At 46.8% G+C, this 24,596-nt stretch overlaps 3 protein-coding genes across 4 annotated transcripts in view; 1 reads left to right on the top strand and 2 right to left on the bottom strand.

Moving 5' to 3' along the window:
- The window catches only part of LOC6621851 (receptor-type tyrosine-protein phosphatase N2), a 39,145-nt gene extending 14,549 nt beyond the window's left edge, over window positions 1-24,596 (bottom strand). Inside the window, exons 1-3 of one of the 2 annotated variants that reach the window (XM_032714071.1) lie at window positions 24,493-24,596; window positions 23,302-23,528; window positions 10,016-10,519 (exon numbers count right to left, since the gene is read on the bottom strand). In XM_032714071.1, coding sequence (XP_032569962.1) covers window positions 10,016-10,505 — 490 coding nt within the window. In that variant the 5' untranslated portion in view covers window positions 10,506-10,519; window positions 23,302-23,528; window positions 24,493-24,596. Of the gene's footprint in view, window positions 1-10,015; window positions 10,520-19,367; window positions 19,615-23,301; window positions 23,529-24,492 lie in introns of those variants that run through there. The other variant, XM_032714070.1, reaches the window with a different exon arrangement.
- On the bottom strand, window positions 2,001-2,810 carry LOC6617325 (bifunctional lysine-specific demethylase and histidyl-hydroxylase NO66). The gene has a single exon (XM_002041614.2). The coding sequence runs from the start codon at window positions 2,675-2,677 to the stop codon at window positions 2,129-2,131; it is 549 nt and encodes a 182-aa protein (XP_002041650.1). The 5' UTR covers window positions 2,678-2,810; the 3' UTR covers window positions 2,001-2,128.
- On the top strand, window positions 13,713-14,996 carry LOC6617327 (nascent polypeptide-associated complex subunit alpha). Its single transcript, XM_002041616.2, has one exon. It carries the CDS (start codon window positions 13,887-13,889, stop codon window positions 14,901-14,903), a length of 1,017 nt encoding a protein of 338 aa, XP_002041652.1. The 5' UTR covers window positions 13,713-13,886; the 3' UTR covers window positions 14,904-14,996.

The raw sequence follows: 24,596 nt of genomic DNA on the forward strand, positions 1-24,596 counted from the left end.
ACTTTGAAGTCGGCGAAGGGAGTTTACAGAAGGCTAACGAAACCAGAAGTAAGAATGTCTGCAGGTCCTGATGATTTGGTCGTATGTCCCTACGAAAGGTCACATCGCATGTGGAAGAACCGGGTCCGCCTGAAATTCCGAACGAAACTGAGGAGGACTGGGATGCTGAGCCAACAGTTCCGACTTATAATCCGAATATCCACTGTGAGAACAAGCCTATCATTCGAAGTCTGCAAGGAGCTCCTCCCGCGGCTCGCTCGGCATTCCGCGAAAAGGAACGCAAGCCTATCATGGATATAAAATAAAAAAAATACTGACCGGACTACTGGCAATGCAAAGTGACTGCCTGGACGGACACATGGAAAGGAACCCTGTGCCTAGCAGATAAGAACCCTGAAGGCATGGTATGACATAAGAAACTTGAAGGATAATAAATTCCCCGGACTGAAACAATTAATGCATTTGTCTAATCCATTGTTACAAGCCTTTTCTGATTCAGAAACTTATCTGTAAGTTGCACCAAGCAAACTCACAAACACTTCTGCTTTTCTCGTTCATTATTCGCTGTCCGTGCGGATGACGAATTTCCAATGAAATTCCTAACGAACCCGCTTGTCTCATTTCCATGGCTCTGCTTTGGTCATCTGCACGGTGCCAAGTTCAAATTACATCAGAAAATGGATGATGGAGGGAGGGATGGGCCGAGAAACCGGTTTTAATTTAAAGTGAAAAACTGCAGTGAGTGGCAGCGCTTTCAGCTGCATGATTCTTCGCATGCTGAACATGATTTCTGCTCCGGCAAACAGGGTCCTCTGTACATCAATTTGTCATTTCATTCATGAAGTCCTTTGAATCCGGCTGCACTTTGTGGGCGATTTATTAGGAATTCTGTTTCCAAAGTGACCTGAAACCGACCTGCAGTCTGTCCTTGCCAAGCCGAAGTGGGGGAGCGCGGTTTGGCCCTCAATCGAATACGCATTTGGATTGGGATTGAAATTGAAATTTCAAATATGATGACTGATTGCTGGCCTCGGGCGTACAGGCACAGGTTGATGGGCATCCTGTGCCTCGCATCCTGCGGCTCACTGCTCGTTGCAAGTCAGCAAATGCATTCGGGGAAAAGCCCAAGAGGTAACTGCATCAACATGAGATGGATTTATGCCAGGTTTGTTGGATCCCAATGAACTCAAATCCATGCTCACCAAATAAAATACAATTTAATGGGATACAATCAGTTGATTTAGCCGTTGCAATTGATTTAATTAAATGCAAACAAGTTATGCCCCCTGTCGCCACCACTTTGCACTTCAATAGGTTTAATGTGCAATTACTTTTCCAATTTGCCATAAAAGAATACACACAAATCTCGATTGCTTATTAAGTGGGCCACATTTTTCGTCATTTCCCGGCCGACGTGACGTGCCCTCCACTTTTCCCACCTTCCACGCCTCTTGTTCTTTCTCGCCTCTTTGGTTTTCATTAATGTTTAGGCAGCTTTTAATTTGCGCTCATTAATGGGCAGGGAGAAATCGAAGAAAGGAGCGGCTGGGCTTATGGCACCGGGAAAACCGGAGAATGGAACTCGCTTATGAATTTCATTAATTTCCGCAGAGTTGTTGCCCTGCCACTGCGGCTGTTTGTGTGCTGCTGTGGGGCATGAAAAATTCATTAGATGTTTTGCATAAATTATGGCCGCCGAAAGTTCAACGAGGATAGCCACAGTCAAGGTCTCTAAAAAACAACTGCAAATTATTCCGCAAACTTTCCCCAAAACATTTGGCTGACAAAATCGCCCAACTTATCGCCGAAGTGAAAGCACACTTAGGTCAAATATTTGACGCCCCAAAAGTTTCCGACCAACAACCCCAAGCGACCAATTAAAGTTGTGCCGAAAATGTCAAATTAAGTATGACCTACTTTTTGCAGTTTATTAATTTAAAATGGGGGAATTGCATTACGGTAGCCACCGAACGTGCTGTGTTTGTTTCAAAATGCGTTTGTTTCAAAATGCGTCGCGATATGATTTTTAATTACAAAGTACTACAAAATGATTTAAATATAAACGGTGTAAAGAATAAAATAGCTGGGAGAAACGTCGAGCTCCTGGCTCGACTATCCGCATTCACATCTACTTGACTTTCCCTGATTTAGATGGCACTGGTACACTACTGGGACTATGAGGAGCTATCAGGCCACCAGCCATAGTCAGTCGACGCTGGATGCGGGGGGCAGGTTGCGGGGAGGCAGATGATATGGGAGGAGCCACAAAGGCCACGAGCCGAGATTGTTCAGGCTCGTCTTTGGAGATTTCTTTTTCCCAGGAAAGCCCAGTGGCACTCTTGTGAGTATCTGATGGTTTGGTACGCTCCTCGACTTCACTGGGCTCCGATTCGGACTCATCACTGCTCTCCTCTGTGCGCTCATCGGAATCAGTAAGCGAATCCTCCTCGAAATCGGAATCGGAATCGGACTCGGACTCGGACTCGGATTCAGAATCTGAATCGGGTTCACTATTATATTCTGCATCGCTTCCATCACTCCCATCGATCCTGGCCTTCAGATACTCCTGGACCAACTTGCACTGCTCCTTAATCGACATACTCAGCTGTTTCGACTTCTCGAACACCTGATTGGCCAATTCTTCGAAGGACGCGGGTGCTTTTGTCTTGCTGGACATCTTCGAATTATTCTACAGCTCCTAAGAAATGTCGCTTTTTTTTACTTAAAATTTTGTTTGCACTGTGAATTTTTGTTTATTCTCAAAAACTAGTTCCGTATCGAACGAGGAGAAGGAATGTACTGAGGTTTGATGTTTACTTAAGTTTTAACGTATTAAGGACCTGCCTGCTTCGATTACATGTTAGAAAATCTAACGTTTTCCATTCCAGCAAGCCGTCTAATGAAGAAATATTTAAGTTTTGACCCTAATTTGTTTGGCCCGCCACCTAAATCAATTACAGTGGCGCCACAAAGTGTGCCACGCAGGTGGGGCAATTTAATTGCGCGGCCTCCGGGAGATAAATCAAATCATTAGTTCAAAAGGTCACTCGAGTGGGTGGCCGGGAGGTCGAAGGCCGCCTTGTGCTCCAGGGGGGCGGGTGTGTTAATGCCAAATTAGAGACGCCCAATGGAGCGTGATTACAGCAGGCCAAACATCGCAATAGGAACACATAAATACACATTATCCTTTGGACGGGGGGCAAAACGCTTATTTGCGTATGCGTGGCGCATAAAATCCAGTTCTTATTAAATTTCCGCACGCCTACACATGTCGTGTTCCCCGATTCCCAGATTCCCTGATTTCTGGGTGGGATAACCACCCACACCAAACGGCATCCCATCCAGACCAGACTGGCAATCGGGAGCAGCTGTTGGTTTGTTCCTTGGCTTTTGGCTCAATGAATTTTGCATGTTTTTGTCGGCCCATCCAGGAACGCATGTTTTTTATCCTTACACTTGCCGCAGGCGGAGAAGCACTTCCTCGACTTCCCATTTTCCCATTCGCCTTCTTTGCTACACCTCCAAGGCGAAGGCGAAGTAAACAATGTTAACATTATATTAACATTTATTTGCGTTTGCCAAAGGTTTCCCCGCTTCGTCCGCTTTGTGGCAAATAAATACATTTACATACATTACGCAGCACACGAGGGTTTTCCGTAGTTTTCCCTTGCTCTCTAGTTGCCATTAAAATACACTAATAGTCCGCTGCCAAGGGCGAGCTTTCGAAAAGGCACAAAAAACGAGCTTGCCCCAAAAATGGGAACTTCAAAAGGCAAGCCAAAACAAAGTGCCAACAAAGTAATTGCAGGGATTTGCCTTGCGGCCAACTCGATGGGGAAATTTTGGGGCGTGGGGGCTGGCAGGGCCTAGACTATTTTCCATTTCCCATTTTCCTACCATGCGAGTATGTGTGCTGGTATCTGGAACGAGGGAGTAGCAACCAGTTGCCGCGCCATTTTCTCGTTTTGTTTGGCTCCCTTTTTCGAATGTGCCAAAATGTATGAATGTAACTGCTGTGCATGGCCTGTCCTTTGAGCAATTTTACGCATATTTGCACTTAAATATAATATCGCCCCGGTATGCGAACATATATATGCCCAGATATTTACGATGGCACGTTAATTTTTATGACATTTTCTCGCTGGCAACTCGAATGCCACTCAAAGTGCCCGCCAGACAGCGATTCCGATTCGCATTATGTCAGGTTTACGAACGGATATATATCTCAAAGGGCCCAGCGACACGGGCTAATAAACCTATTAAATTTGGTGATAAATGCTCAAAAGCAGCCTCAAAAACCTGCACACATCTCACTCATATCTGGACCTTAAATATTTTGTAGTCCTTGATGTGCTCCTTAACATTTTTTTTTTTTTTTTTTTTTTTGGATATATTAATTTAAAACTGTCCTTCGCGGACAATCATTAAATTTGATGACTAAACTTAACGGTAGAGAATTAATTGATTACATAAATTGTTGCGAAACTATACAATAACTGTCGATATTGTATGTATGAAGTATATAATAATGTATGTATATAATTTAATTTAATTTGCGTGTCTAATCCCAGAGAGGTCCAAAGGGTGTGATCGGTGCAGCCTCCTGGTGCGTTGACTGGTGTCCATCAGGTCTTGTGCCAGGTTGTTTGGGTGGTCTTGAAGCCTCTGCATGTACTGCCTGCTGCTTTTCTTAATCTCATCCTTCACCCAGGGGAAGCTGAGGACCTCGTGTATAGTGGCATTATCGTGGAAAGGGTGAGCGTTTGTGACTGTGCGGAGCGTTTTGTTTTCGAATGTCTGGATAATGTTGATGTTACTTTTCGATGCAGTGCCCCACAGTTGAAGCCAAGTTATGATCAATTGGCAAGTCAGCTTTTAGGTTTTCAATCCTTTGCAGATCCTTACAGTTGAGATCCAAGGAATTCATGTCTGAATTTGAATAAGGACCATTCAAATGATCTACTGAGCAGCAGTTAGTCGCATCGATCTCAAACTTTATTGCTATCTTCTGTTGCCAGAGCATAGGACTCTTACATGCCTGCATATAAGCGATGATTGCGGTTATTATTCATTAGCCGCCTTTGTCAGTTTCCCAGCTGGACTTTCCCAGGCTGCTCTTGACTATCTGCGATTTTTCCTGCCAATCGGGGGGAGTGGGCGGGGTGGAGGAGTGTCTGCCACGGTTCATTGGCCATTCAATATCTTTTTCCGCTCGATTGCTAGTCTCTAGGCGGAATGCACGGGGCGGAGCTGGCCTGACCACCGACCCCTTGGTTTGTGGGGCACGCTGCACGCCAGGTGGGCGGCATCTTGAGAAGGGGCGTGGCCGTGGCGGACATTCTCGGATGAAGTGTGTGTGTGCCCATTGTTTCATTTTATCTCTTAATTACATCTTCATCTGGCCATTGAAAGCCTTCGGCTCGGAAAGTTTAATTAAGTCGGCAGGACCTCTTGCTGGCCAGTTGGAGTGGCGATATGTGTCAGTTGCCAGTGCTCCGAACCGATACTAAGCGCAATTTTGTGTGCCACATAATTGAATGGCCACTAAAATCTGCTAAATATGACAGAGTCGAGTGTGCAGGCTTTGGCCGCAAATTCATTAATTTCAGGAATGTTTCACAGAGTGCAACAGATAAGCCCATCAAACACAAACAGCCCACATTTGGATGCGGGCACAAAAGAAATATTATTTCTGTGGCTTGCCATTTGCACTAAATTATCAATAACTTTGTTTCCCATTTCTACACGAATTTAATTATTTTCATACATTTTTCAGGGAAATTCAACATTTATTAAATGTCAAACCGATTTTATTGAAGCAAAGACGCTTCGGTTTTATTTTCCTTGTATATCGCATGAAATATTCATGGTGCAAACTAATTTGGTTATTTGGAAAATATTTAAGCTACTCAAAGAGCAGGCAATCACTGGACTACACTCGTTTTACTTTCAATTGCTGTCCAATTTTCAGCATGCGATTCCCAGGCAAATCCCTCGCATCTAACTGTTTTCCACTTAGCACAACTTAATCCCCTGAACGGAAACTCAAACTGAAAACTGGGATAAAGCTCCTGTAGTCCTGCGAGGACAATGGCAAATGAGGGGAAGTGCACTACATATACATCTATGCCACATACTGTGTGCGCTGCACGGTGCAAAGTGCGTTGTGAGCCTGTCGGCAGTAATTGCGGCGCTTAGAAGGACGGACATTCGGGGATTAGCTGCAGATGCAACTGCACTTTCAGTGGCATTTTCCAGCGCTTTCTGGTGCCGCGTTTCCCCTCCATTTCCCCCAAATTGAGCGTGCCGAAAGTGGTGGGGGTGGGGTTGAAAGGCTCGTAAAACTTGTGCATCCTCCGAGGCGCAAGGATATCTCCTTCAGAGAGCAGAGCCTTTCTTCGGCTCGAGGCATTCTTTTCGGTTCGCTGTTCTCTGATACTCGATTATGTCGGCAATATGTTTACGTTAACAAAGCCCCACCCGAGCATATCCTTGCAGCAGACAGCAATTTGTTCCAAATGACTTGGCGAGGCGCAAATTGAGTGCATTTTCATTAGTCGCAAGTTGTTTGCCATTTGAGAAATTAAATTGCCGTCGCAGAGTCAAGGAGTTGCAATCGGAGACGCCTCAACTGCTGCACAGCAATTATTTTTCCGGCTCACTCTCGCCCCAGCCCAACCTTCGGTTTTGCAAAGAGGAGACCAGCCACTATCCACTGGATAGCTCCAACACCATCATCATCATCTTCACCATAATCACTATCATCGGAACCCCTCGACGCAGTCATCCAACCTTTATGAATTTCGCCCATGTGCAAAGTTATTTGGCAGTAAAATACAGGACCAGGCGAACCTTGCTCCACTTTAAACTAGAAGGGACACACAAATGCTTTCTGGGATGGAGGGCGAAAAAATACCGACCAAGGTAGCCAAGGTAGATTTTTCGGTTTAAGCCGAGGGGAAAGAATGCATGAGTACTCCCACCTGTCGGACCGAAAAGTCCACAGTCATGTTTTTGTTTGATAGACTTTCAGCAAGAAAAGTTGGACGAAAAACAAAAAGGTGAGAAACAACAAGCGGCAATGTTGAATTTAAGAGCAGCTTTAAAGTTTAGAACTGGCCCCATCGCCTTGCCAACCGATAATTCCTCTTGCAGGGGATATCAAATGCAATTTGCACGGCTCTTTTCAAATTGCCGCCCTAATTCAATATAGGAAAAATCGAAACCTACAGCTGGGATTACCGCCAGCGGTTCCAGCATGCCAAATACCTATATAGTGCACAAAATCGATGAATATATAGCTCCGAACAATTGCGGTTTGTGTGCCAGATCAACCGCAGAGCATGATGTAAAGCGGCAGCCAGAGGTTCACCGTTCCATTTGGCCGAGAATAGGATTTAAAAGAGTCACCGTGGCGTATACGCAATGTGGAGCAAGTCTGTTCCAGGTTCTCTGCTACATGGAAATTGCATTAGCACTGCATCCGATTGGAAAGTTTTCCATGCAGCGGCGGCCAGCTAATTAATAATGCATTCGCATCTGATTTGAAAATGTGAAAATGTGAGAATGCACGAAATGTAAAATCCAATTTCGATGCAATGCAAAAGGGGGCCAAGTTGGCCTTTGCATTTGGCCTGGTTTTGGCTTCGCTTTCTGCGTGGAGATTGAACTGCATTTCATTAAGTGCCACAGTACGCCGGGCGAAATATGAAAACTATCTGGCGCTGCAGAAAGCTCTTCGCCGCGAGTGCAAATATTTGTATTTCAAATGAAATGAATAAATGCAGAAAAAGTTGAACGGCAACCGCTCCACTTCGCTCCTCCTCCGCCGTATGTTGTCAGTTTAATGAAGTTGTTTTTGCCAGACTGCCGTTTGCCTTCCTCCCTGGTTGGCTGGCTAAGGTCAATGTGTTAGACACTGTTGCATGCAACAGGGAGTCCTCCAGGGGCAGGCGACATGTGCACGTCCCCCAGCTGCAGCTCCACCTCCTTCGACTCCTCTCGTTGCATGAGGAGCAATGCAGAGTAGGAGGAGCAGCTGCTGTTAATTAAATTTTATTGTGCAGCCATCAAAAGTTGCACACCACAAAGGGGAAGGGGGTGGGATGGTGGAAGGAGTGGCAGGGCCACCGTGAAATATGGCGAGCAAGGAGCAGCAGGAGCTAATGATGATGTTGCTCGTTGCCGGTTGCTAATTTATACACACACCCCAGATTCCCGACACGGCCGCCAACAATGTGGAGCAGCAGTCAGCTGCACAGCCAGGACATTTATTTGTTTGTGTATCTATGTGTATGTTGTACAAGGGTGTGTACACATGTGCACCTGCGGCAGCAGCAGCAGCAGCAGCAGCATCAGCAATCAATAAATCCCAGGACCCAGCCCAGATCCTGTTGATTCTTGCGCAATTCCGTGCATAAATGCATGGGCGGAGCTCCTGGTTAACTTTGCATGTGGGCTGATGTGGATGCAACGACAAGAGCTGCAAATTTGCATGTGCCACACAGGCAGCAACTAGTTGTTGTCATGGCAACAGCGGCAGCAGCAGCAGCAGCAGCAGAGATGCTCGGCAGGATACGAGCTGTGAGTCCTGCAGCCACACCATCATGCTCGCTCTTCCTGGGCGTCTGATGCCTCCACTTGGCGTGGATGCCATGAATGCGAAAGGAACTGGGGGAGATGCGCCTGATAAGCTGCAAAATGGTTGGCTCAGACACGAGCTAAGTTTCGGAAAACGAAACTGACGGCTTGTGGTGGATAATTTATGCTTGGCTGATATCATTATGGGAATTAAATTCTCTCAACTGCCAGCTGGATTGGCTAAATGGAAAGCATAACGTCAATCAGATTAAGACGAGCAAATCCCGGAAAAGAAGCCATGCAAACGGCGTAGAGAGAGTTGAATTTTAATAAGTCCGTTGACGAATAGGAATTATATGAAATTATGGGTATATCCAAACAAATTAGCTGGGGAAGTAAACAAATGTTCTGCAAATATGTATATATTCGTGAAATAGAAAATAAATGCATTTTCAATATTCATAAGCAATAAATTTATGTTAGATCGAATGCGCGAATACATTTTGAATGTTTTATGGGCGAGAGAGAAATTAAATCCATTTGGGTGTGAACTAAGTGCAACTTTTATAGAGGAATACTGGAAATATACATTTTGTTTGCTGAATTCCGGCTCTTCAGAAACATAACTATATCCAACAGACTCGTTCCAGTTTCGCATCCAAAATCAATGCCTGTGAGTTTAACAGCCAAGAATCAACTTCATTCATACACAACTGGAATCACCTCCATCCGTAAGTGGCCCAAACGATGTTGCCAACAAACATTTGGAGGCCTGTTGCACATGATAGTTTTGCCCGGCAGGCGTAACTCGTTTAGCGAGCTTTTGCGTCGGTTCCGGCCGTAGAGACCATTTCCTGGCCTGAATTGCAGCGGCAGCAACAGCAGTTGGCCGATGCAGTTGCAGGATGGCCCGCCCCGGCCAATTGGATTATGCGTGGTGCGGGCTAAACTAGTTAAAAACATATTTGCACAGCTCCCAGGACTTGCCGACATGGACATGGGCCATCTTGTCGTCCGGGGAGCGGGCTGAAAGCTATGTTTTGCTACTGCTGCGTGTGCGGTTCCGTGCGCCAAAGTTTTAATTAAACGGGTTTATGTTTTCGCCGCAACACACAAAAAGTTAACACACGAGGCGTGTTCAGTCCCATGGGAAATCGGGGGACAACAGGGACTAATTGCGTTTGTGGAACGCCTTTCATCGACTCCTCTGCTGCGCGTAAATTAGATTATTGGATTATTAGGGCAAAAATAACTTCTAAACTTATCCATTTGGGCTTACATCACATCTAACCTTGCTTCACAATCGAATAAAAACGGGAAAGATAATATATCTTAGATACTCTTAGGCGCTTTTAGAAAGGACCTTAGGAAATACCGATCTGCCCCTGCTTTCCACTCGTGCTAGTGATTTGCTTATTTCGTAGGGGACACTCACCAACATTGCCCTCCGCTTGAACAAGATCTCCATGCGTGGCGAGCAGCAGGATCAGCAGCAAAACTCCGAATTGCAGTAGCTTGGCCGGACGACTCAGAGCGTCCAGGCTGCAGCAGAGCAGGACGCCGCCCCCTGCCCCGCAGCCGCGCACCTCGCGCCGGCGGGCGCCCTCGCTGATTAGAAGACGACCGCGGGCGTGCAGCGTGGGCGGCACCTTGCGCTGGTGGTGCAGTAGCTCGTGCAGGCGCGGAATTCGGTGGTGATGCACTGACTCCTGCGGCGCCGAAGGGTGCTGCTGCGGATCCTGCTCCGGATCCAGGTCCTCCTGCTGCTGCTGCTGGTCGAATGGAGGTCGCTGCCTAGACCAGGACTGCTGGCATTCTCCCGTCGCCGACTCCTGGTGCCCGGCTGCTCCGCGTGCTCTCTGGTGCTTTGGCTCTTCAGTTGTGGTGCATGGATGTTGCTGCCGTTGTTGTACATTGCTTGCCATGATAATCGGCACACCTGCAAGAGGGGAAACCAATTACCAATTACCAACCAATTAGCACTAGGATACAAGGGGTTAGTCCATATCGCAACCCAAGGACACTAGTAATACTAATTAAATGTTTCATCACATAAGATTAATTTGTAAGATTGCTGCAATATTATAAATCGTGCATTAATATGTTAATTTATACTATACCCCGTTCAGCTACTTTGTGCCCTGCAGCCAGATTTCATTTGGATAAACAATGCTTCCATTTTCAATTAGTTTTTTAGGGGGACAAGTGCCGCACTCACCACCCCATCCCCATCTGCTCGTAAATCCCCTCACAAATTTATGCAGGAATTTGCACTAATGACCTGCTGCTGCTCCGCAAAGTGGGTGGTGCTCCTGAGTACAGCCCAAGTGATTCGGGCGCTCCTTATTGTTGTTACCGGAAATTAGCAATGTATATTCGGTGGCGCTGCCTCGGCTGCCTCTTCGGGGAAATTGCATTTTATTGTGCCAGGGACAACTTTTCGCTTTTCCGGCATTTCCATATTTCATATTTTCACACAATGCGCACAAAGGGAAGCCTTGGAGGAGCTGGAGGGGGCGACGAATCCGGGTGAAATGGGGCGGGGGTTGGCTGGAATCTCTGCTGGTTGAGCACATTTGTCGCGCTGCAGTTTCCGTTTTTTTAGTTGCTCCTTCTTTGTGCGGTCTTGGTGTGGCCTCCGGCGATCCTTGCTCCGGCTGCCGAATGCTTAGCGAGTATTTCTTGCTCTTTATATGGTAATAAATGTCAGACTTCGCTTAGCCCTTGGCAGTTGGCAGGGGAAATTGATTTTCCTTGCCGCTCCAGCGACTCCAAATCGTGATGGGCAGGTGGTTGGGGTCTGGGAATTCTGTTGGTTCTGCGTTCTGGATATCGTCTGGGTCATTTGGCGATAAGCGCGTCAGCCTCGCTCAAGGCTGACATATTTTGAAAGAGGATGACGGCAGAGTTTACTTCATTCTGAGGGCGCAGCCATACCGCCTGCCAAACGGGATTCCAGCTCATCAACAGCAGCGCAAAGATGTGGCATTCCAGATTGGGCCGCCGATAAATAAACGTCAAATTATCAAGCGAACAAGGTACCAAGTGAAACGACCTTGTCAACGCCAAAAACAAATTGGGTTCCTACTTTATTGGGAGTGCACAGAGTATGTCCACAAAAGAGCTATGACATCAGGATGATGCTATTCGAAACTAATTTGCAGACTCACTATAAACAGCACAAACTACTTTTAATACATAGTTGCCCTGGCAAAGTCTGCTGACTCACTTACAACAAGAGAATTAAGCCAAGCCAGCATCAATCAGCAATGAAATTCATTAGCGGGAAAAGGAGACTCTCGAGCAGGCACAATATAAATGCCTTGGCCAACATCTCAATTACGGAAACATCTTTGGTTATAACATGTCTACGACATGGTAATATGATTTCAATCATTTCTCGAAACTGGCATGATTAATGCGTTACAGATTTTTGCCCCAGGAAAGCGGCTTCTGTGGCCCTCATTGCCTTGAAGGAGAATGAAGACCTCGTCCTGGTGGGCCTCCGAATTGGGTTCATTTTTCATGCACAGGCCGTGGCAGCAGAAACTAAACTTCGAGGCTAAGACTAAGCCCCAATAAGTTGGATGGGCCCAGATGACACCGCAGCATATGGGGCGGATAATTAATCATGGGACGAACGTGCCAGGACGGCCGAAAACTTTTCAGACTTCTCCAGCTCTCCGGGTCTCCGAGTTCCATGTCCGCGCAGAACTCAACTTAACCGAGTCGCATTGAATCGAATGGACCGAGAAGTTAAGAGCCCGGCGCTTTATGAAGCCAATGCGAGGACTCATGGCTGGGCAAAGGGAATATCTGATTAGTTGGTCTCTCGAATTTAATTATGGTGACAGGACAGACTCTGCGGCGGCAGCCGGATGCATCCTCGGTGCCCTGCCCTCCACATCCTCCTCCTCCTCCACCGCGATGTCCTCCCGCTGCTTCATGCGCCTCTCCTGAATAATTTATGCAACTCAATTAGGCGTTGACCCCACGATAAAGTTTAATAATTGCAGGTGGTGGCCGCCCTTCTTTCGCTCGCAATTTAATTAAAAAAACCGAGCAATTAAAAACGCATAATCAGACAGAACGCAGCGGCTGACAGAAAAAATGCAATACATGCTCCCGACTACCACATACCTGTTATCTCACTTAAAGTTCTGTAAATAGGAAAGGTCAGAATTAATGAAAATAATACAAAATGTTGTGTTAACTCAAGTCAAATCGGGGATGGGATCCATAGGTATTCATATTCTTCTTGTATTGTTGACTCGAATTGTAATGTAATTTCCGTAACACGAAGAGCGCTCTAATAGGGCGTTGCACTTTTTTAATGCACTTAGCAACAAAGTGTAACACGCAGGACGCAAAACAGGATCACACAGCCGCGCCCTGAACCGCCTGATCTGGGGAATTCGGGAGCCGGAAAACCGCAAGGAAAACCGCACGTGTTACCGCGCTTGCTCCACCGCGTCGTGTTTGTGGGGCTGCTCCGCTTTGGAGGCAGACTGCGGCGCGACCACGACAGCAATTAAAATGGAGGAAGCTGCTTCAGATGGGTCTTTGGGCATTTTCCGGGCGTCCGAGTTTTCCATTGCTGTTTTCGCGGCGACACGCGACTTGTGTGCATATTCGAATATTACCTGAATAACCGCTGCACTTTCCATTTCTCCAGCACTTTTAAGCTGGCTTTGTCATGCGGTAATATTCAAGCACGTCTCTGCAATGGATTGATTTGCAATCATCAATTTCGATTGAATTTGCGTGGCAAAACTGCGCTGCAGCAAAACTTTTATAACCGCGAAGAAAAGTGCAAAGTTCGAAGGCAGCTGACATTCTCGTTTGAAAAATACCAACTTTTTTCAGAGCAGCGCTGCTAACGCCTTTAATCAGTTCACGTTTGCACTGGGGCCTATCGATATCGATAGACTTTGGAGTGCTCTGCACGTTCGAATGGCGGGGTGGCCATTTTACAAACTAATAATCTTACCGAAAGCAGCAATTCATATGGTTTATTTCGCGTTTCAGGTGCCTTTAGCATGGAAAAGTTCCAGATTTTAATATGAAATATTTTTCGATAAGTATACCAAATCTCGCAGCAGGACTTATCGAAGATATCACCCATCAGTGTACAGCAGCCCTAGCTGTCAACCCACTGGAAGTTTCACCTCTGGCATTTCCTGTCTTGTCTTTCCCGCAAGAGGTCACACCGCGTGCGCTGCCTGGAAATATTTTGGCGAAGTTGTGCAAATCTGTGCTCCCAAATCTCTTCTCGCAAATCCCTCGTTTGCCGTTTATTTCTCAAGATGGGTAAGAAGCAGAAAATGAAGAAGGCTGCCCAGATGGCTGCCGCTGCCGAGAAATTGAAATTGATCGACAACGTGGTGGCCACCAAAGAAAAGCCTGCCGAAGAAGCCTCTCCCTCACCAGGTTGCAGTGGAAAGAAAGGGAAGCCCAAGGAAACGAAAAAACCAGACGTCGCGAAGGCACTTCAGAAGGAGACCACTGGTTCGGAAGACGCCTTGGATGCCAAGAGTAACCCTCCTCCAGGATTCAGTGGCGCAAAGGGTAAGCCCCACATCATGGGTGAAATGGACCCGGCCCACCGCAACAAGATCAAGAAGCTGTTGAGCCTGGCCAAACAGCTGCAGCCCAATGTGTTCAGTGAGCCAAACTCGCAGAAGGAGGGGGGCGCCTCCACCGAGGATTCCAGCGAAGTTGAGGATGATCAGAGCACGGACTCCGATGACGCCCCCGATCTTGTGGAAGCGGATCCCAAGGAGGCCCAAACCGACGAGCAGGGCCAAATCAGTACGGTGGCCGTGCAACCACGCGAGGTATCAAAGCAGTCTCGCGGCGAGAGGAAGGCGCGCAAGATCCTCATGAAGCTGGACCTGAAGCCCATGGAGAACGTGGCCCGAGTGACCATGAAGAAGAGCAAGAACATCCTGTTGTACATCGATAAGCCGGACGTCTACAGAGTGGCGCACTCGTCGACGTACATCTTCTTTGGGGAGGTCTGCGTGGAGGACATCAGCAGCACCTCCGTCGCCTCCCAGGCAGCTGTCAAGGCGGCCGAGCGATTCCGTGGAACCTCGCCTTCCGGCCGGCAAGGTAGGGAGGTTGGAAAAGCCCCTGGCGAGGAGTCCCCACTCGACGACGACGAGGACGATGGCGAGAACGCGGACGACATGGGCCTATATGAGAAGGACATCGAACTGGTCCAGATGCAGGCCACGTGCTCGCGCAAAAAGGCCATCCAGGCGCTGCTGAAGAACGACAACGATGTGGTCAATGCCATCATGGCCCTGACTGTGGATTAAGCCGCTCTGGTAGCTCCCTTGTATTCAAAGTCATGAAATAAAGAGAATTTCAATAACATCCATGTTCGCCATAGCTTAGTCTGCACACCAGAAGACTCTCTTTTTTTAATATTTTCTCCACATATTCATTTTCATGGTAAATAAATGATTACAATCAAATCGTAAACTTGCATGTTGTCTTTATTTAATATATTTTCATGTAATCTAGACAATCTATTCGGATTTTCCTGGTGGATGCCTTGTTAGAATGACAATCTGCGGTGCCAATGTAATCATTGCGACACATTTCCTGTTTTTTTGAAAATGTTTTCGATCCGAGCGGAAGAATTCCACTGAAGACCCACTTTGCACAGCGAAATGGCAAGCTTGTTTCAATTTTCTAATGAATTGACGTTCTCCCATTTCCATCTTGGCACAGTGAAAGCATTTCACCGAAGGGCGAAGAACGCGTATGCGAAGCCGAGCCATTTTCATTATACTCGTATTTGCTCTTCCGTCAGCTCTAGACTTTGGCAATTTTCCTTTCAGGTACCGTCATTCTTGGACATTTTCTATGTGGCGGAAACTTAATCGCTTCTTTCTTTGTGCCGCTGACGCTGCACTCTTGTTTACTCTGCACTTAGTTTCAGCCATTTGGCGGATTTTTGACGACGCCATGATTGCGTTTCAGCTCTTTCGGGGGATCGGGGGATCGGGAACTCCCAGGTGAGACAGGTGACGTCGCTGCTGGTGACGTGGCTACGCAAGCCCTGCTGCGCGGACATTTGACTCAATTAAATGGCTCGACTACGTCCAACGTCGCTCTTCTGGCCCCAAAAGCCACTTAATGACTAGCTCCGGCTCTAACTGAACTTTATTTAATTTTCAGCTGTCGTCAGCAGCCGTAAAAAAGGCTTTAGTTTTGCATTGTGGGCGCTCAGCAGTCCGTGCGGCTGAGCACGTGCCCGCTTTTCCGCCGGAAGAGTGGAAATGGAAACTTTGTAGGTGGGGCTCAGCCACCTACTTCGTTCTGTACAGTGTACACTCATATAGTGCGAGTAGAAAGTGCCCGCGCGTGTCGGCTTCGAATGGAAAGTTTTTGGGGCTGCATTCCCTTTCTTTCCAACTTTCTCCGCCGGAAATTGATTAAGTTGCCTGCCTTTAATCAGCGGAATTGAAGATGCTGCCGAAATACAAATCAGTTGACAGTCGGCAGCCGTACTGCGCACTTTACTGCCCAATCCAAATGGTACTTTGAAGTACTTTCCGCGTCGGCAATTTCCACTCCTTGCTGACCAAATCCCGGAGAAAGCGGCAACAACTGCGAAAGTTGTTAAATGCCTAATGACATCATTCGGTCTAGCACTTTCTCGAAATGAACTACTTGTAAAACGGAACGGAACATTGTTTAAATTTATAATATTAGGTAGCCATATATTGTTTGGGGTAATGGCAGTCATTGTCCCAATTAAATCGTCCTGTTCTGAGCCATTGTATCCACTTGGTCTTAAGAACTTAACATGTTTCTTTTGTGAGGGCCCCAAGGCTTTCTTTATCTGAATGCCACCTTGTTTTCCTGTTTTACAAGAATTTTCTTGGGCATGAAGTGCTCGTGCTTTTCACTGTCTTTTCCTTACCGCTTACAAACTTTACCTTTTGGTTTTGCGGCCAACGTTTGGCCTACTGCCCGTTCGCTTGAGAAGTTTTCCTTTTCGTGGTTATTCATTTACTTTCAACTTGATTTGGGTTTCGCATTTCGGTGCGCATTTCTTGACCAAAATCTGCAGGATTTGTCTTCGCCGTCGTCCTTCCGTCTGGCCATGTTGGCCTGCCAAAGGACTCGGATGGGGGATTCCCCTAGCCCGGGCTTACTTGCGCCTCTGGCGCAGTTCATCACTATGGGCGAGCAGCATATACTGCTGAGCTAATCATGACTCCTCAGCTTCTCCATATTCATCTCCATTTCACTAGGATCCCGCCCAGACCAGACCCCCCGACTGGTCTGGCAAGCTTTTGCCATTTGATTTGACGCCACTGTTTGCTTTCGGATGGGCAGAGTGGGTTTGGCTTCAAGAGGCTGCCAGGTATGTGCTCGCCAGCACTTTAGCGCTCTTCGGGCTCCTTGGGGTTCTATTATTGTGAATATCGAGCACCTGGGCCCCGAAAGCCAGCGGCGCACAGCCAACGCGTGGGAGCGACTTCCTGGCAGGTGATTTAAGGCTCGACAGGCTCACATTTCCCGGCCTTTGTGTAATTGATGCACGGCAGCAGCTAAAGGATAACAAATCGCTTTCATCCTGACTCCGCTTCCGGGCGAGCACAATGTGTACAATCACAATCCGCCGTCTGCAAATACACAATCCATAATTCCTTTTTTGGCCAGCCCAGCGTGAAAGGGATTTCCGGCGCCTCTTCGGCGAAAAAGGACCTCTCCGTCCGAAAAGCAATTAGATAAACTTGCCAGCTGGATTCGGCAATTGAAAGTGGGCGAAAGTGGAAAATTGCGGACCAGCTGGGAGTGGCAGGACAATTATGAGAGCGAAGGTTCGGATAATTCAGCAATTTGGTCGGGTTAGGGGAATCAGCGTGGAATTATTCTCCTAAGTGCCATGAATTATGACTCAGTTCTTAAGCGAATAAATTATTGTTACGGGACTCGGAGCAAAGCGTCCTTTTCTCTCTGCGCCAAAAACTCAGAATGGCTTGAAGCGTTTATACATCAGATTGGTCAAGTGATGGGAAATGGAATTCATTTCCAATTCTAGTGTATCTGCCTGTATCAACTGTTCAATTGCTATCCACCAGAGAGATCCTTTCCCAAACCCTGGACTAATCTCACTTAAATGGCTATTCGAAATTGTGTTTGTTCCACATATCTCACATTCATCTTTATTATTTAAGCTGCTTTGTGTTATTTGCTATTTGTTGCAACCATCCAATCCGTTGTGTTTCAGGTGGCAGAGCATCAGATAAGATATTTCGGGGCGTTATTCTGCATGTAGGAAAATTGCCTCTCCTCTGCCAAATTGTTTTACATTTCAACCCGAAAAGTTTTGGCATTTCGCAGTTTACCTCCCGACCCTTTGAGCATGGCAGCAATTATAAGCTGCCTAGGGAATATTCAAGGAATTTGGAGAAGCAAAGTGCAGAGGGTCCGCCACCGACACTGAGTTCCACGATCCCTAGAACCCTGGACCTCTGGAACTCGTTATGGAAAGATTCTTATGTTGCAGGACGCAATTCCCCGGTTTCTCCCCTGATAACGCTCGCAGTTAATAAGCATTTTCTTTTGCCGGATTTTATGTGCCATATTTTATTCAGATTGCGCTTCATAAATGCAGCTGGTGAAAAGGAGAGCAAAGGCCACGGATAATGAACACCAGTACCAGTCACCCCGGGTGGAGAATTTCCAGCGAACTGAACTGATAATGTTGTTAGAGTGCACACATACATGATGCATGATGTGGGCGTGTTCCGGGGCGGGATGCAGGGGTTGGAAATCAATTTCGGGGAAAACAAATTGCGCAGCTCAGCGAAAATAATACTGCTGCAGTTTCCGCGCTCCTTTTAGCGGGAAACTATCGTTAATGGGAAACTGATAGCAGCAGCTTTCCCACTCGCGATAAGTAATGTTTCCTAATTGACTTTTTATCACGCTATGCGACACCTGATACGAGAACTCGCTTCCCTTTCGCCGAACAATTTCACAATAATTTGCGAAATGGCCGCGATTTCGCGAAATTCGTCGTGACAGCAAGTGAGCAATCCGCAGGATTCATTTGCATTCTATAATTGAATTTATGTAACCAATATGTCTGTCTTCCCACGAATTAAATCACGCTGCATTGAGTTCGATTCGAGTTTCCGCCCGAGCGGATTGCCCACTTTTCAGGGCATTTCTCTGCCCGCCGATCAGGATTATTTATTTTCTTGCTCGCTACCTGTCGGATTTACTTAAATACATTTAAATGAAATCCCACGCAATGTGCCATTGCAAGTAATGTTTATTCGCTCAACAAAAATAAAACGTCAATTTGATTGTGGTCCGCCGTACTGAAATATTGGATTTTGTCAGTTGCGAAAAATCAAACATGGCGTACAGTTAATCTCACTCACAAAGAAATTTAATTTCCCTAATATATTGTAAAAAATATGTCAGATCTGATGTGAAATGTAAGTATTAAGTATTTAATGGTTAATTCGATTCCAATTTTTCAACATCTTAGTATATGATATGATATCATTCAGAATCTTCTGTTTAGCAAAGTATACTTTCATACCAGCATGTATCTTAAAAGTACTTTTGAGTTCCACAAATTGTTAACGTTTTTCATCATTTAAATATTTTAATTACCAGTATGATTATTATGCAAGTTACTTTTAGACCTGCATTTGGCTAGCGAGTAAATTGTGTTGCCTCCAAAGAGGGCCCAACCTCCTGCCCATGCCCATGCCCATCCCCATGCCCATCCCCGAAAAACTCACCACAAGAAGTGCCGACGGCTGGCATCGATGCTGGGTGCCATATGTTAGGCTTACGCGCTTATCGCACCAGGAGCAGAACTTGGGCCACTGGCACTGCCACTGGGAACTAGGCACTTGGCACTGGCACTCGTCCTCGGGCGCTGAAGTAGCTGGCGCAGAACACTGGCTGGGACTCCGCCGCCTACGTGTGGTAGGCGGGCGCCTTCTTATTTAACCGCTCAACACTTGGTTGCTCCGCTCCCCAGGTTGAACTGAACGGCGTCGATGGATCCAGCCGTCCGTGGAGCGCTGAGCATCAGGTAGCGCCCGAGCGGAGCCGACTGCTTCAGCCGAAGCCACTTTCCAGCTGCCTTCCAGCTGCCTGGGGAAGCGGACGAAAGCTCGATGCAGCTTTTGCTGTTGCTTCGCCAGCTGCTGCTTTTCCGATTTCCCGCCCCTCCGCTTTCCCATTTCCCGCTGTCCCACGGCAGCCCCTGTTGCTCCGCTGGCAGCGCGACGCCCACGCAAGGAGCTTTTCCGCGCAAGCCGCGACGAGCTTTCCCGAAGGCGGCGCCTACGTTTCAAGGGACTCGGGATGGGAGCGAGCTCGCGTCGGCCACTCGGAAAGCAGCTTGCAGGACCATCGTCCTGCCAATCTTCCTGCCTCCTCTTGGGGCCTACAAGTTCGGCAGCCAAAAATAGCAACAGCGCGAAAGTTCCAAAAGGCTCTCCCACCCGCCTAAACATTACAGTACAGCCTCGCTAGAATGAAGGTTTTTCTAGAAGGAAACCTTTCTAGTCTTTTCCGAAAAGCATTTAAAGATGTTTAAAATGGTAGGAAGCTCAGTCTAAAGAGCAGATGAAATTTGACACCTAATTGCATCTTTCACCGTAGCGAATTTCTACTGTGCCTGCCAAATTTCCTTTCATTTTCGTTTGCCAGTGCTTTCCATTGTCAGTGTGTGGGCTCCTTTCTACATTCCGCCTACTAAGCAGAGTGCCAAGTCAGTTTTTGGAGCTCAGCTCACGACCAGCCGCAGCTGCCTCGCGAAATTGTGTCGAAAATGTTATGGCTTGATATATCTGCTTGGGCTATTTTTAGCAGTGGGTGTGGGTGGAGCCAGGGTTGCACTGCCACCATTGATTTTCCTCACTGTTTTCGTTTTTCCTGCCCCTGCCCCCTGTTTTTCCGGGCTTTTTTCGGCTGTCCTGACGCAGCGCCTTTTGTGAATGAACTTGGCTCACATAAGCATTTGTTATAACTCCCGCCCGCAACTAAAAGAGGGGCGATGCACCCTTCGGTGGGTGTGGCGAGGGGCGGAATCGGGGAGATTCAACCCTAATAAACGCGCTTTCAATGTCACCAAACTGCTTGCAATCTCATCAAGTAAATGGATTGCCTTGTCGTAGACGACATAGTCGAGGTTCTGTAATACAGACATTTGTCCATATGACGCCATTGTGTCCTGTGTTGTATCTCGTATCCTTAGCCTGATGTCATGGATTCGTACGTGTGCGTGTGTGCGGCTAGGATATTGCTTAACTGGGGCGCTCTGCTCCGTTGGCGTATGGAATTATGATTAATATTTGCTCAGTTTAAAATTAATTGCGTTCGGCGATTGCCCTGACAGCCGTTACCAACTCTAACCCACGCCCACTCTAATCTAGCCACTTTTTCAGCCATTTATAATCCCATGGAAGAGAGTGCCTGAGGTCAGGTTATCGTGGGGCTAACAAGGACCTGGCTGCGATTGCACGGAGTTTCCGTGAATGATTAGATAGGGCAAGGTCGGGCATCTAATTAAACTGCGCTACGGTAATGTGGTTATATATAAAAAGGTAGAGCTAATCTACGATTCCTTTGATGGTTCTCCCCAGGCGCAGATGGAGCTCGTTAGCCATTAAAAGGGATATGTATAGATACCCACCCAGTGCTGATATACTTTGTCGTATTATTTAATATAATTATATACATAGCTCACAAAACCGATGGGGGTTGGAAGTCGATTGAAAAGATGGTTGCCCTCTCAAATGGCAAAATTAAAGGAGACAAGTCCTAGATAGACTTTATGTTTATTGTTGTTTTCAAGACACTATACTATATAGTATGTATATAGTTAGTTAAAGTTCACGAAATCCCATGATTGTCAATCTCGAGAAAGGTTCAGAGTCAATTTTAATTTTAAATACATCCCCCAGAGAAACCTGCCAAAGGTGAAGGAGAATTTAATATTCTGGGCTAACTTAAAGCCAATTTAATTCACTTTCAGCCTCCATCAATCTTTGTTATGCCCACAGAGGCGAAACTTGTTTGCTTATTTGTTCGGCGAGGCCAGCGTGAAAATATTTGTGCAATTGCTAGACTTTCTTTTAGGGGCCATCAAAATATAATGTCGAATTCACGCATGCTTAACTGCCCCGACTTCTGGCCATGGGGAGTCGTATCTGTATCTCTGTTGGTTTAGTATTAAACCTAAAGTACGTCGTAAGTTGTCCTTTCAGGATGCCCACCGTATCTGGGTTTCGGTGGCGGATGAACGCGCTTTTATGTTAGCCGTTATGAATGCCCATTTCATACGCCGACTTGTTTATGTTTACGCGAAAATATTTTCGTTTCATTTTTAGTACGCCTCCATGAGCTGCCACGCCCCCGCTTCCGGTTGTTGACGCAGCCCTTAATCGAACAGCGGGCTTTTGTGCGACACTTACGTATAAAGTCCGATACCCGATGCCCGATGCCCGATGCCCAATGTCCGTGGTCTGCCAGGGCTATATTTAACGCACTTGTGGCTTGTGGCCTCTGGACCACGACCTCATCTTTCGGGCTTCTCCTTTTGCAGCTCGCGTATGCCAGAGGCCATGTCAACGGCAACGGCATTCAATCAATCGCCACGAAGTCGACACAAAGCCCACGCCCAGCAGGTCCCCGTGCTTGATGAATGAGTCAGTGGATCCGGCGAGTCCTATTCCCAGAATGACGGTCATGGCAACGCCAGCTGCAAATACAATCGAGTCACATGTCCAGCCGCCTGAGTTGGCCAACAACAAGTGGTGGCCGTGCACTGAATGCCCGAGCAAACAAAATCATAAAGGGATTGCACGGGGATCACAGAGCGCCCTATCAAATGGGGCTACATCGCGAGTGGGAGTCCGTGAATGGGTCACCATATCCCCCTGACATTATTATGCCAGCTTTCTGCTGGTCTATTTGTGGGTGTGACATGACCATTCAATCTTTTTGTCTCAGGTCAACGAGGTGCCTCGAATTGGAACTCAGTTGACCAGACCTTATCTGCAGTCAAATAAATCATGATTGCAATTGCCCATTTCTGTGATTGAAATATAGAAATTCTCTACCCTTATTTTATGTTATTTTCATATAAACCGGCTGATATAACTATTTTTATGGGCATTATTTTGATACTTGTAATAGGTGCAAAATATCAACAGTCAGATATCACGTATACGTAAATTACGTATACGTATTAAGCACATAAATTCTAAGTTTTAAAGAAGAAATGTAGAATTCCGGTTCCTTACTTAAAGCTTCGCTTACGTCAAATACCTATTATTTTCCGAAGAACATTTTTCTTCGAGAGTAATATAGTTGGCTTGCTGACGTACACCACGTAGATTCACTTAAGGCCATTGCAATATTAATACGGCATTCATTAGGTGAATTGCCTTCAGAATCGATCGGCTTTAGACGTTTTATCAATACGCCGAGCGGTTTCCTTAATTAATTATTTAGAAGCGACCCCCATTGAGGAATTTAGCAATCAAGAAGCACGCGCCATTAATTGCTTTCCGTTGCAGGAACGTTGCCTACATCCCGGGGCAAGTTGAGCAGGTGGCAGGGGGTAATAGGTGCACGCACCTGTTGCGAAAAGGTCACATCACTTAGCTGGCAACCCTATATCGCACTATACCCCGAGTATAAATGGCTGTGACTTACCTCAGTTTGACATTTATGGCGTGGCTCATGTATTTGTTTACTTCATATTCAGCGCAAACGAACGAAGACATGCAAATTGATGTGCTGATGTGCGGTGATTATAGGTCTCTATATTGGTTGTGTTCTTTTCGTGTGTCCTGAGTCCCGAGTCCTGTGTCCTGTGTCCTGTTTCGTTCCCCTCTTCAGTTGCTCTCCAGTTGCTGTTGCTTGTACCGCTGCCGTTGCTCCTAGATCGTATAGATTTCGATTAATTTCGCCCGTGTGTACATAATATGTACATCTATGTATATTATATGTGTATATAGCGGGTTTCGTTAGCAGCACTTCTTTTTGACGCAAACAACGTCAGCGACTGACGACAGCAGCCTGAAGCCGAAAGCCATAAGCCAGAAGCCAGGCGCTTCGAAGACGTTAAAGAGAGTTTGGCCCAAAAGAGAGCGAGCTTCCAAGAGCACCGGCTGTATTGTGGCTGTGTGGGTGTCTAGTTGCCGTGTGTGTGCGTGTGTGTGGGTGGCTTGCAGGTGTTCGCAGGCGCACGGATGACGTGCGATTATTTGTGGGCACTGGCGTCTAATTGCCGCCTCGCTGTTGATATTGGCCCACATGTTTCAATTTCGTGGCCATACAAAGCGAAAAGCGGGCCACATTATTTAGCCTACACGCCTTTTTGGGCGTCGCGAAACGGGAGAGAAACTGGCCGTTTAACTACGCAATAAGCTGCGACACACACTCTCGGAAATAGGCCTTGTTTTTTTGGCGTTCTGGGCCCAAAGTCGCCTTGGTTTTGGACTCTGGCTAATTGTGGGCGCGTGCACAAAACACGCGGAACAGAACAGAAATAGCCAGGAAAGGCCAAGGGAAACGGTGGAAAACCGAGGGAAGTGGCTCGGTTGCAAAAACACTGGTGGCATATGGCTGGCTGACATTTTGTGTAGCATACTTCTGGGCTGTCACTTCAAATGTTCTTTAACACAAACACACACAGGCACACACCGCCGCACTTTCACACGTACACAAGTTCACAAGTTTAGCGTTTGATGAAGTTCAGTGTCAAATTTTTCGTTTCGCTTTCAGCCACAAAAATAAAACACACACGAGCTTTTCGGGCGCCATATTCCCACAGTCTTGGATCGCTTTTCAGTCGGTGAAAAGTGTTATTTAATATAATAACAGCAACTAACGCCTCCTTACTGTGGTTTTCCTTATTTCACTATTTTTCGTGCTGCCCAAGTCCTCGCTGCTGCTGCTCTTTTCTGGCTTTTCGCTCGCGTTGACCGTCAGCCGAAGGACTGTCT

Source organism: Drosophila sechellia, chromosome 2L, assembly GCF_004382195.2.
Source record: "Drosophila sechellia strain sech25 chromosome 2L, ASM438219v1, whole genome shotgun sequence".
NCBI classification, from domain to species: Eukaryota; Metazoa; Arthropoda; class Insecta; order Diptera; family Drosophilidae; genus Drosophila; species Drosophila sechellia.

Excerpts from the sequence above, each read along its gene's own strand:
- LOC6617325 (XM_002041614.2), bottom strand. The coding sequence starts at position 2,677 with ATGTCCAGCAAGACAAAAGCACCCGCGTCCTTCGAAGAATTGGCCAAT.
- LOC6617327 (XM_002041616.2), top strand. The coding sequence starts at position 13,887 with ATGGGTAAGAAGCAGAAAATGAAGAAGGCTGCCCAGATGGCTGCCGCT.